Consider the following 12,919-nt stretch of genomic DNA (forward strand, 5'->3'; position numbering starts at 1 on the left):
TCCCGGTTGGGAATCATTTTTCCCTTCAATAAATGGTGTAGAGCAGGGGTAGGGAACCTATGGCTCAGGAGCCATGTGTGGCTCTTTCCATAGGTGCATATGGCTTTCCACTAACCTGTGAGGTCAAATATGAAAATCACTGGTGAGAGAACGGAGTCCCGAACGCACTGATAGGAGCGTCACTGTGGCGTTGACACTACCTCTACCACCACTTTAATCATAATTTTGTGTGTTATTACTCTTCTGTATGCATGATCTCATTGATACTGATTTATTAGCAACAGCATAACAAAGTTGTCAAAAGAATTCAGAGACTTTTTATACTTTAAAAGTGGTGAAATGACTCCAACTTTCTGCTTTTAGGGTCGCACTTTAACGGATGCTTGCCTTCATTGTGACCAGATTACCAAGAATGAAAAGGAACAAAAAGTCCCCATCTGCAATTTATTGAGGTATGTGCCATTTTAAATACATAACTTGTGTAACTTATGCTTTAGTGGTCATATTTAAAATAACTCCCAATTGCATTTCAATCTTTATAGATGTAAAGATTATAAGTAAAAGTATGCAGAGAAAAATTCACTACTCAAGACTCCATGACAGATTTTATTGTTCTCCCTATTCATTTTCAAATTCATTTGGACAGGCCAAGTTTTAATGAAGAGAGTCACAATAACCTTAAATAATTAAAAAATAAAAACATGGGTGGCATAATCAGCAATGACATTTGGTTGTAAAATAAACATTTACAAAGGGCCACTTCTTTTCAATAGTGTTCAAATGAAGGCTTGTAAACAATAAGAGATTAAGAGATGTACTAGACCACCCCTCCATCTCTTAAGATATATTTGATACAAGATATGAGGTAAACGAGGCAAATTCTCATCTGATGTCATCAATGGAAGACTTTACAATTAACCAAGAAAAGTATAAATACAAATACAAAGAATTGACGCCTAACATTTACTAAACAAGCCAATTTGTCTACCAGGAATAATCAAAAAGCCATACACATTCTTTGTTTCCATTTATAGCGTTATAGCTTTGGTGCCTGGTAGCGTGACTGGATTACAAACACCAAATCATCCGTTGAGAAATTGGACACTAACTAAAACACATCAGGGTCGCAAAGACATTTACATTATCCCAATTAAAAGTTTCACCCCAAACCACCTTGACCTAAACCCTCCCACAGAATCAGAAAAAAAAAATCCCGTGTTTAAACCCTCCCAAATATTAGAACCAAAGCATCGATCAAAATATTCAAAACAAAAAAAGTTTGACTTAATGCAAAACGGCTCAAAGTGCTTATTGGATTTCTTGTAAGACGACCAGAGTATAAGGGCCACACCAACCAAAACCAAAAAAATAGAAATTTGGTATAAACGTGTGTAAATAAGTTACTACTTGAAGAATTTTTTTGGTAAAAAAAAAAAAAAAGTAATTTACAAAAATGATTAATTGTTAAGTTGTAAATTTAGAGGATATTAAATGGGGAGGAAAAACATTGGACTATTTGAGAAAATATCTTAATTTCAACAAATATTGATAGCAGCTGTAATTTAACATGAATAGTTAAAATTAAAATGTAGTTAAATCAAATAGAAATTTTTGATGAGAATCCTGAAATTTGCAAATAAAAAACAATCTCATTTGTACAAGGTTAAGATGAATACAAAATGTACTGTTTTACAATATGAAAAATAACGGAACAATTTGGACCAGATGTAGATTTTACGATAACAAGTAAAAGTAACACTAAAGAGTTTTTGTTTTTTTTTAAAGAAAGAAAATTTGCTTATAATATTGTGGTAAGTGTGGCCCATATACTGCTTGGTAGAGGGGAAATGAAGAGGAAGAGGAGGGCATTAAGGGGTACAAGGCTTTTTCCATTGCTGTCCAATAGCAACCTCTACTGGTCAAAGAAAAAACCAATCACTTTAGTTCTTAAAAAAATAGCAAGAACATTTATTATACCCTCGTTCTTCCTTGATGGCCACCGTGATTAAATCTGTATCATAATATATATATTTCTATAAATATATATGGACAGTTCGTCTCTAAGCATGGTCAAGAAAAGACATCATAATCTCTATATTGCCAAGGAGAAAGTGTTTTCAGTGTTCACACTCATTCAGCATGTCAGCAACTTTCGGTTACCTGAGTAATACTTTGTTTTTTGTTTTTTTGCATTTTCAATCCTGGGCTATTATTCCCTGCCACCGTTATTATTTCACAATAAGTCAGTCGGCTGGTGGAGACCATTCATATTCATATAATCCTAAAAATAATACTACACTTACTTAAAAAGCACTGTCACGGTTGTATTCCATAATTTAAAAAAATGTCATTTATACATGAAATTGTCTGGTGGAAAAGAGGAGCGGGCACAAGCACGGCATTAGAATAATAATAAAAAAATGATAAAAAATAAAATAGGTCTTAACTTTGAGGCGTGGTCTCATCTGTAGCTTTGGCTGGTCGCCGTTTTGGAGACGGAGCTCGCCGGCTCGCCGATGTCGGCCAGCAAGCTGCTGTACCCTGAGAAGTCGGACACGGGCGTCCTTATCCGCTCTTCGGACTTGAACTGTGAGCCGAAAGCCTGCGCAAAGTTTTCTATCTGGTAAGGGGCGACTTTGGAGAGGGGCGGCGGGAATATGGCGCCGTTCTTGACGGGCGCCGCCTCTTTGTGGCAGCCGGGGTCCGCCGAGCCCATCTGGTAGGACGACGGCGGGGTGGAGGAGGCGTTGAGCTCCTGCGAAGGAGTCAACTGATGGTGCTGGGCAGACTCCAGGAGGTGGAAGGCATGCTGAGGCGAAGAGTCGGCCGCCCCCGGGGCCCCGAAGCCGCACTCGGAGTAGAGGAAGGGTCCTGAAGACGGGACACCCAGGGGGAAGCCTGCGCTGTGGCTGGTGCGCTCCAGAGCTTGCAGAAGGAAACGTGAGTACTCGTTCATCAGGAGGCCCTTGTCGCCGGGCGGACTGGCGCCGGCGACCAGGTCTTGGGCCGAGGCCGGCTGCAGTTCTTCGGCGTGCTGGTCGCCCAGGTCGAAAGGGATTTCGTGGGGGTGCGAGGCGTCGGGCTTGTGGGAGTAGTGCTCCAGCAGGCTCTGGAGCACCTCGTCGGGGATGCCCGATTTGTCCAAGCCCGAGTCGGCGTCCGTCATCTGGATGACGGACGGGTGCGGGGAGGAGGAGAGCAGGTCGTATTCGCTCCCCGTCGTCGACGACGTGACGTTATGGAGGTAGCGCCGCTTTTTCAGGAACTGCATGGCGTCGTCGTAGTTGTTGCCCAAGCGGTCGCCGTTTGTTTGCATGAGGCCTTGATCCAGGTGGTGCTCCAAGGATTCCACTTTTGTGCCTTTTTCCGGGCCTTTCCGGTGAGCTTTTTTTACCGCCGTCTTGGCGCCGCGACCGTGGTGCTGCATACTGGGGCCCGGCTCAGTGGACGACGACACCGTTTGATTCTCCAGCGAGTACTCGTGGACGCTGTAGGCTCCGCTGACAGAGGCCGAAATGGGAGGTACTCTCGAGACGCCGTCCCCCTTCCTTTTCTTTCGGACCCCTCCTTCTCCGGGTTTTTTGGACCTGCCTTTTTTCCTCCCGCTTCCCTGAGTGATTCCGTAGCCGCCCATGTCCGGGCAAGCCATGTCCAGCATGCTGGGGTCCAGAACTTTCCTCAAGGCGTCGCCACACGTCCGCTTGTGCTTGAGCAGTCGGTCCGTCCTGGAAAAAAACTGAGGACCGAAAACTGGTTAGTTACAGCCTCCAAAATAATACCTTCCATGCATGCACATTATTGTTACTGTAGTTACTCGCGTATAAGCCGCCTCCTGATTCCCAATTTTCATCTCCATATTCATGGTTTTAGTAGGGAGTACAAATGTGTTACTTTGAAGGGAAAATCTTAAGAAAAATCATCACACGTGGTATTTCTGACATACTGAAGCACATTGCAATTGATTAGATATTTTATTCAGATTTATTGTATTGTATTAAATGATTAACGTTTTGTTTTAATTACACTGCATTTGTGTGTTTCAGGGATTCTGTTTGTGAAAAAGGTGATGTTGACTGAACCCCTACAAAATGGCTATCCCTCAAGAGAAGGCGCAATGTGTCCAGGGTTTATTGAAACAAAACCAGATAGGCAGACTCAGCGAAACTACAGAACTAAGTATGGAAGAGATCCTCATCAGGTCCGTCAATTCGTGCATGGCACAAGAAATGTATGGAGACCGACCGGGACAGTGTTAAAGGAAGGAGTGGGCGACTAAGAACATCCATCGTGTAAAGATGATGTTCTTGGTCGCCCACTTCTCCCTTTATTTAACACTGTCCCCATCTCCATAAATTTCTTCTGCCATGCACAGATTGACGGACATGATGATGGCTCTCTTCCATACTTGGGTCTGTAGTTTCGCTGAGTCTGCCTATCCGAGTTCATTTCAATAAACCATGAGATAGATTGCGCCTTCTCTTGAGGGGCATTACTTCAACGAACACCGTAACGCTAAGCTAATTCGCCAATAGTTTTATCTGTTTATCTTTTCTCTACTTTGAAATAAATTACCCCATTGCCGCCTTTTTATGCGCATATAAGCCGTACCCTGGATTCAGTCATCCTTTTTTTGTACGACAAATGCAGCTTATATGCGAGTTAATACGGTATTCCATTTGACTTAGTTTCATCAATTCTGTAGCCCCAACGACGACAATTAAAAGGACTGACTTGTTGGCAGTTTTCACATCTGTAGGGCTTCTCTCCACTGTGCGTGCGCTTGTGTCGCTCCATGTGGTACTTCTGAATAAAACGCATGTTGCACTGGTCACAACTGAAAGGCTTCTCTCCTGCCATTTAAAAAAAGACAGTCAAATTTAGACAGGGATTACAAGGCACGATATTATCGATGCATAAAACGGACTCACCGCTGTGGATTTTCTCATGTCGCTGAAGGAGATACTTCTGAATAAAGCTCATGCTACACTGACTGCATCGGAACGGTCGCTCGCCTGCAAAGGATAAGCAGAGTGACTGGTTGACCCAATCGTGAAGCTAACAGTCAAGATGTTAGCTGTCAATCTTACCCGTGTGAATGAGGACGTGTCGGCGCAGGTGATAGGAGCTTCTAAAGGCAGCGCTGCAGTGCTCGCAGATGTGAGGTTTGTTGTCAGGTGACATGCAGCTTCCATCGCCATCCATCATCATAGACTAAATACAAAATTGACACAATCATCAGACTTGAATTTAGAGAGTAATGCATTTTTTTTAACTGATCTAATTCTGATTTTTTGGGTGGTCATTTCAGAAATTGAAAAGTTGAGCAAATAAGGCCTAATGAGACATTTATATTAAGATAATATTTAGATAATATTTACCTTTGGACACAGACGCCGTAATTTATTCTAATTTAAGGTGACGTTACTCAGTGGTTAAAGAGACCAAGTACTTTTGGAAAAATTTCCCCAATGCACATTATCGGTCAAGACAAAACTATTTGGATTTTAAACCCTCCTAAATCAATACTAATACTGATAATAAAAATAAACATCACATTTTGGCTCATGCATTGCAAATTATTAACATTTGGTATACAGGTGTAGCGTACAAGAGTTAAACGTAATGTCCACCTACGTGGACTAATTTTTTAACACATTAATTTTAATCAATTAATAAAATGTTCTAATTTCATTTCATCCTATTTATACGAGTTCTCCATAAAGGGCTAATTGAACACCAAAAACCTCAAAACATACTAAAAGCAGCTGCATTATTGTGCCTTTAACACGACTCGATGCGTTTGTGACATTTTATGTACAAGCATCACCCCCCACCCCATTTAATTCTTGTTTTTATTTTCATCCTTAGTGTGTCAAACCTTTGCCTCGCTCCGCTTCTTCCTCGGCCGGCTCTCTTGTCCGTCACCATTTGACCTGCGACCTTTCCTCCCCGCGGGGTCCTTTCCTAACTGACTCGGCAGCTGCTGGGAAGACAAAGGAGGACGGCGTGAAAGCCAGCGGCACATAAATCATATTGTTTCATTCAAGGGTTCCATGCAATGATTAAAAAAAAAAAGTGTGGATCAAGAAAAAAAATGGACGTGTAAAATTGTCAAAAACATTAAGATTTACAGTCATTTAAAAGAATAAAGATTATCTAAACAAAAAAAGGCATTTTAATTGTGTCCAATATATGAACTAAATAAATTTGGAAAACATCTTGCTTTAAAAATACATTTCACATTACAATAAACGATTGATTGAGGACAATTGAAGAAGCAAAAAAAAATATGAAACGCATTTGATGCTTTGTATGGTCGCGTTAACTCGACAACGGCCTAAATTTACAGCCCTCCTGTGGATTTGTGACCTACAATTCAGCGCGAATGCTTTTTGAGTCCATTTGAATCAACACAGCATTAAAACATCTGTGTACATTCAAACAGTTTGAATGCGTTACTGAAGTCAATCATCACATGGCAAAATGAACTCTCAAAACAAGAGAAATCATTTATTCCTAGTGAGGAAGCATCATCCAGAAAGCAGAAACCCAGACAGCAGTTCATATTAGCTTAACCTTGGGATGCTGCCCACATTGTCACGAGTGTGTGCTTGTGTTTGAACGAGCACAAAAGACGTCTGGAATTAAGTGCGAGTGCCCATAAGACAGCTGCGTCCAAGGCAAGACGTTTTCATTCACTTGCCGCCATGACGTCACACACCCATGCGGGGGGGAATAATGAGAGGCTTTTGGACCTCATCTATATTTTGCATGGCGAGCAATCAGTAAATTGGCCATTTTGACTACTTAAGCCTTTATAGGGCGCCCATTTAACTCATTGACAGCGTCCAATCCATTTTGACTGACAGAGAGTCTGGCAGCGAATGATCACGGAAACACAGTGTAAGTGAATCGGATCTCTCATTGTCCATGGCAGGCAATGAGTTAAAGACAATGATGTTTAAAGGAATTTTTAAAAAATCAAGGCCATGTCTAGAACATATTTCTGTTCTCTTTAGAAACTACTGTATTTTCTCGCATATAAGCTTGCCTTAAAATCGTTGAATTTTACAATTTCTCTCGTATAAGACGCCCCTTGATTCCCAATTTTCACCTCCATATTCATGGTTTTAATAGGGAGTACAAATATGTTACTTTGAAAGGAAAATCTGAAGAAAAATCATCGCACGTGGTATTTCTGAGATTCTATATGAATCGAAAGGATCGTCTGCTGGATTGCACATTCCAAAAGGTTGTTGCCTGCACATAGACATTTTAAGGACGTCACTTGAGCAGTACAACCAGGAAGTGTGTTCGCAGCGGTCTCGTTTGTCATCCCTAGGTAAGATGCCGGCGCCCTGAGCGAGCAATGGCAGGCACAAGTGATTTTTTTCGCGTTTTATGAAAGATGTGTTTTTTTTCCTTCTTGAATTTTATTCATAGATGTCAAAATACATTTTTTAGCGTTTTATCTGTTTATCTTTTCTCTATTTTGAAATAAATGACTATATCGGCCGCATTGTCTTGCGTTATTGCGTTTCCTCTTTGTCACCTTGCAGTTTCGTCTAATTTGTGCGCATATAAGCTGATCTATAAGCTGATAAGCTCGATTCAGTCAATTTTTTTTGCGACAAATACGGCGTATATGCGAGAAAATAATCATAGTAACATCATTTCCTGAGAAGGTACCAAGAGGGCTGACTTTGATAGATCAAATGTGATTTGTCATTTACTGGTTACATTATTTTCCTATTATTTTTACTGGTCTAAAAAATATGGGCATCGGGTGGCCTTAACATATCTTGAAAAACATCGGATCGGAAGTGAAAAATAAATATCAGCATTGGGAACATTGAATTATTTGGCACGTAACCCCCCTGCATTAATCGGAAAGACCAAAAGCGGTACTCACGTTGGCCATGTTGACTTCGTGCACCAGCAGGCTCTGGTTGTTACTGACAGTGACCTCCAGTAGTTCGTTGCTCTTGGCCAGCCCCCCCGGGTACAGCGGCAGACGGTAATCGTGCTCGGACATCTTCTCCTGCTTGATACCCAGGGCGTGGACGTAGTCGCCCCCTCCCGGCAGACCGTCGCTGCAGTCGGGCGAGTCCCGCTCCTTCTTCAAGATCATCTCCTGGGGCCCGACGGAGTGGAGGCGGGTGAAGCTGGTGACGGGCGGCAAATGGCTGAACATGATCATGCCCGCGCCAAAGTTGGCGTCCATGCCTCCGTTTGGGCGCAAGAAGTCGTTGCCTAACTTGTCTTGAATGAGGCTCATGGTGGCGGGCAGGAGATCAAAACTACGGCGCGCCAGTCAGTGTCATGCTGCCGAGAGAGAAAAAAAAACAGGGCATTTTGAACATTGCGATAAACATTAAAAAGCTCAAAAAGTATTAATTCTGCTCCTTATTTTAATGCGCTTTTAAGTCCCCATTATTGATTTTGGAACTTCGTCCCCTGGCTGTGATTTGACGCCACAATATTTTAGAAGAGACTTTTCTAAGTTTGTGGCGTGCACAAAATGCGGCACGATCAGATGATATCAAATTACATTTTTTTGGTTAAGCGTAGGCTAGATAACGCCTGCTCTTTACTGATGCTGCAGTTTGCAGGATCTCGGTGGAAAAGAGGCTTCAGCCGGATTAAACGTGATGATTTGTGGGTCAACAAAAGGGCTGCAGTCTGGCACGGGGACAAACCCAAGAGCTTCCTGTCTGGCGGGGCGCTGAGTTATTCACCGTTTCCCATCGAACGTTAATCTGCGCGACGGTTTGTGTCTGATCCAGTCATCCTATTTGCATGTGGATTATATATGCCAATGAGTGCTGGTGTGATTACACGCAATACATACATGAAAATAGTGGGGCGACATGCTGCTATTGATTGTGTACAAATAAAAATCAATGGCGCTAAATGGAAATTTCAATAATAATTGTATTTCAATAGTAAATAACAAGTTCACTGAGGGAAGTGTTTAATCCCTATCAAATGAAATTTTGATTGCCATAACCATTCATTAATTAATGTCCCTAAAATACAAACATACATATTCATAAACATATACACATTTAAACGTACACACAAACATATACACATACACACAAACATATACACGTACATACAAGTACACACAAATATATACACGTACATACAAGTACACACAAACATATACACGTACATACAAGTACACACAAACATATACACGTACATACAAGTACACACAAACATATACATGTACATACAAGTACACACAAACATATATACGTACATACAAGTACACACAAACATACACATACATACACACATATACAAATATCAAGCACACTGAATAAAATGTGCAGTAAGGATCTCAAGCTATTAAAAGAAACTATAACTAGAAGCAAAATTAAGATTTGATTTTGCATCCGATTTCTTTGAACTTTGAGGGCGACGCCATCCCTCCCACTTCAAAAGGATTGGACATCCATCACTGTCTATACCAGCCATTGAGTTAATAATAAAGCTCATTTGGGACCCAATTTGGACCCCCAAGCCACAGTTTGCAATATCTTGGCTGACTCAAGATTCAACACTTTGTAGAAATGACTCAGTTCACACATTTATTACCTCATGATTTAGAATTCTTAAATAAAAAGGGATTGTACAGACACATCTGCAAAAACAATCCAACTCCAAGGCTAAGCATTATGCTAACCATTTCGCAGGGGCCTCCATCGTTGTCTTCGCTCTTTGTGATGCGGACAATAATTAATGTGACCGCGCATTTAAACGCCGCATTATTAAGATCGCCAAGGCGCTCAAATCGCAAAACCTCAAGAAATCTCAGCAAAACAACCAAAGTGCATGAAATATTAATAAATCAAGTTTGACTTGAGTATTATTACACATAGATTCGAAAGATTTTGGAGGACGCTCAGGAACAAATAACCAAGGGTGAACGAGCAGCGACGAGTTTAAAAATAATTCTTTTCTTTTAATCATAATGGATCATGCATATATTTACTTATTTGGTGCAAGCCAGTGACTCGTCGGTTCCAGCGGACACCGGATCGAGCGTACGAGGTGATGCAGCAACCAACACGGGCATGACCCACAACAAAAGTCCCGAGCGAACAATGATGCTCGGTCCCATTAGCTTAGCAATGCTAACCTAGCGGCGGCGTCGGAGGCGGGGGGCTTTTGTTGTCTGTCCCGCACGAGAAGTTCCAACTTTCGGGCACGGAAGCAATTCAAACCGGACTTTTTAACAATCGCGAACAGCGTTTCTTACCGGCGCTTGGCCCCCACAAGCTGCACCCCGGAGCCAGCGTCTTCGGATCTCGGCGTTCCGTTTTTGCCCCCAAATTTTTAAAGGCAAAACATTGTTCTCCCGCAGCTGCTGGGTTCTTCCATCTTGGTTGCGCGCGGGGGATTGTGGGTCGGATACGCGCGACCGCAAACAAACGCGCACGCCTGATCACAATCTTACATTTCATTTTCGATGATACTATAATAATTTAAAGCCCCGTCTATTGTGAAGATTTTCACTCCAATATTTGTTTTACTCGTACGAACATCTAAAAATGTCATTGAATGGACAAGAAGGTGTTTCGTTAAGGTCAACAAGGTCTTCATTTGTGGCCAAAACAATATCAGAGGCAGTGACCTACATTTGCAAAAGATGGATATTTTATTTTAAAAATATATTCTCATTTTTCTGAAAATCTATCAAAATAATTATTAGATTTTGTGGGTTTTTTGTCTTTAGCTCACTTTTTTTTTAATATTACCAAAAAGGCCCTGGGTTTTAGGGTGTGTAGACTTTTTAAATGCAAGCTAATATCAAAGATATTTGAAAGGAAGCTGTAATTTGAATCCATTAATTTCAAACAGATTATTTTAATTAATTGGTCGTGCATGCCGTGCTTCCTGTAGGTGTAGACAAGATTAAGATCAAATTTGATCCTATTTTGCCTCTATTTTTACACTTTGCATAGGTAGAATATTTGATTTTTGACTGTAGATGTGCAGATGAATTGAGACCCAGTTGAGATTATGGAGGAATGTCATGTCTGTCAGGACATGGAAGTGGCTGATGGAAGGTTGAGATGATGCAAAGTGAAGCGGGGGGAAAAATGGCTTACTGCCTTCACATGACAACTGAAAAGTGTAGTAGTAATAGTAGTCGTAATGTGTTCATAAGTACAAGAATGCAAGGCTATGACGAGCTAGATTTTGGATAAAACCACATAATGGCAGGAAGCCAGTCTGGATGTGATTGTGTGGGTATGGAGAGAATTTAAAATTATATACAAGATGTGGTTGAAGTTGGTTTGCTGGAGGATTAAGGGGTATAAGTAGTAAGCATAAACACCATTTATTATACACTCCCAGATATAGAATAACAAACCAATGAAACACTATCGCCTAACTGAATGACACATTATAGGAAAGTAATGGCTATACAACCCAGAATTCAAAAGAGACTGTACAGCAGAAAAAAAGAAAAACCAATGCCAATCTCAACTTTCCATTGATGCAATTGTCATAAAGGTCAATAAGTCACCTCAGTGTGCTTTTGAGACAAAGATGTAAACACCTTTCCAAGGTGAAGTAGACAAAGGCCGAATTGTCCCACGGTGGAATGCGCACCCTAATGCGCAGTATCGTATGACGAGGATGCTTGTACATCACTCATTAATAATTCAGTACTTCTTTGTTTCCTCCTTTGCTTGCCTTGAATCTTACAAACAAAGCTTTTGGATGTTCGAGCATCTTCACACACAAAAAGAAGGGGTAAAAAAGAGAAGTGAGGCACAGCGAGGCGTAGCAGATGGCCTTCCCGGACGCTCTAATCCTCAAGGATCAGAGGTCTCTCTCTTTCGAGCTCTCTGTGTGAGGGTTAGTACAACATTGGCTGTCAAAGCTACAAAATCCTAATTCCTCTGCTCACTGATAATAGTCAAATCTTCTGGAGCGTCCCATAGCCGCAGAAAAGGAAATGGAATTAGTCTGCTTGAGGGTCCGAGCTTCGCAATCATGTAATGCCATTAGTATTTAAAACATGTTTTGCTCTTATTTTCTCCCCATGCATATGTACGTGTGCTATATTTTTCCCAATACGTACCATATTTTCTTCAGCTTTTACTTTCATCAATTTTGGCAAGGAAAGAAATAGAAACATTGGGGTTTCTTTATGAGGAAAATGTTCCTCTTTTCAAAATACGCTAACATAATTCTTAATAAATCCACAATTTTAAACAATATGCTCATTATAATCTGCATGGACAGCTTTTGTTAAGATCCTTTTGCATGCACTCTACCAGCTGTCTCACCCGCTTTTCTCACAAAAGCATCCCACTTGACACTCAATCCCTGCTTTTGCAAATAAATTATAAATAGTAAACACGTTTATGGTTATGATTAACAAGGTGAAAATAATTCTGCTCATGTTTTAGCTTGAATTCTAGTTGCTTTGGGTTTGATTAAAAATGAATTGCTACAAGGGTCCGAAAAGTGATGAAATGGAGCGAGCAAATTGATAAATTTGCATTATTGACTAATTACTAGGTTGCAACCACGCTTTTCCTCTAAGGCACATGTGTCAAAGTGGCGGCCCGGGGGCCAAATCTGGCCCGCCGCATCATTTTGTGTGGCCTGGGAAAGTAAATCATGAGTGCCAACTTTCTGTTTTAGGATCAAATTAAAATGAAGAATATAGATTTATATTAAATTTCCTGATTTTCCCCCTTTTAAATCAATAATTGTAATTTTTTTATATTTTGTTTCTGTGTTTTTAGTTCAAAAATCATTTTATAAAATCTAAAAATATATATTAAAAAAGCTAAAATAAACATTCTTTCAGATCTATAAAAAAACTGAATATTCAGGGATTTGATCCAGTTCTTTTAATCCATTTATAAAAAATATATCTAAATAT

General features: G+C 40.7%; 1 protein-coding gene and 1 long non-coding RNA gene across 4 annotated transcripts in view; both read right to left on the minus strand.

Moving 5' to 3' along the window:
* Nucleotides 1–586: 586 nt before the first annotated feature.
* On the minus strand, nucleotides 587–10,443 carry LOC144088638 (zinc finger protein 281-like). Of its 2 annotated transcripts, none has more exons than XM_077619163.1 (7): nucleotides 10,271–10,443; nucleotides 7,913–8,325; nucleotides 5,879–5,980; nucleotides 5,088–5,211; nucleotides 4,929–5,012; nucleotides 4,732–4,850; nucleotides 587–3,736 (listed from the first exon to the last, which is right to left on the minus strand). In XM_077619163.1, exons 2-7 carry the CDS (start codon nucleotides 8,276–8,278, stop codon nucleotides 2,462–2,464), a joined length of 2,070 nt encoding a protein of 689 aa, XP_077475289.1. In that variant the 5' UTR covers nucleotides 8,279–8,325; nucleotides 10,271–10,443; the 3' UTR covers nucleotides 587–2,461. The 2 variants fall into 2 exon arrangements, with proteins under 2 accessions (XP_077475289.1, XP_077475288.1); XM_077619162.1 differs by having other exon boundaries at nucleotides 5,879–5,983.
* A 972-nt stretch (nucleotides 10,444–11,415) lies between these two features.
* The window catches only part of LOC144088660 (uncharacterized), a 40,814-nt gene continuing 39,310 nt past the window's right edge, over nucleotides 11,416–12,919 (minus strand). For both annotated transcript variants that reach the window (XR_013304917.1, XR_013304918.1), the window contains one exon: nucleotides 11,416–11,870. This is a non-coding gene — a long non-coding RNA (uncharacterized LOC144088660). The remainder of the gene's footprint in view (nucleotides 11,871–12,919) is intronic.

The sequence above is a fragment of the Stigmatopora argus genome, chromosome 14, assembly GCF_051989625.1.
Source record: "Stigmatopora argus isolate UIUO_Sarg chromosome 14, RoL_Sarg_1.0, whole genome shotgun sequence".
NCBI classification, from domain to species: Eukaryota; Metazoa; Chordata; class Actinopteri; order Syngnathiformes; family Syngnathidae; genus Stigmatopora; species Stigmatopora argus.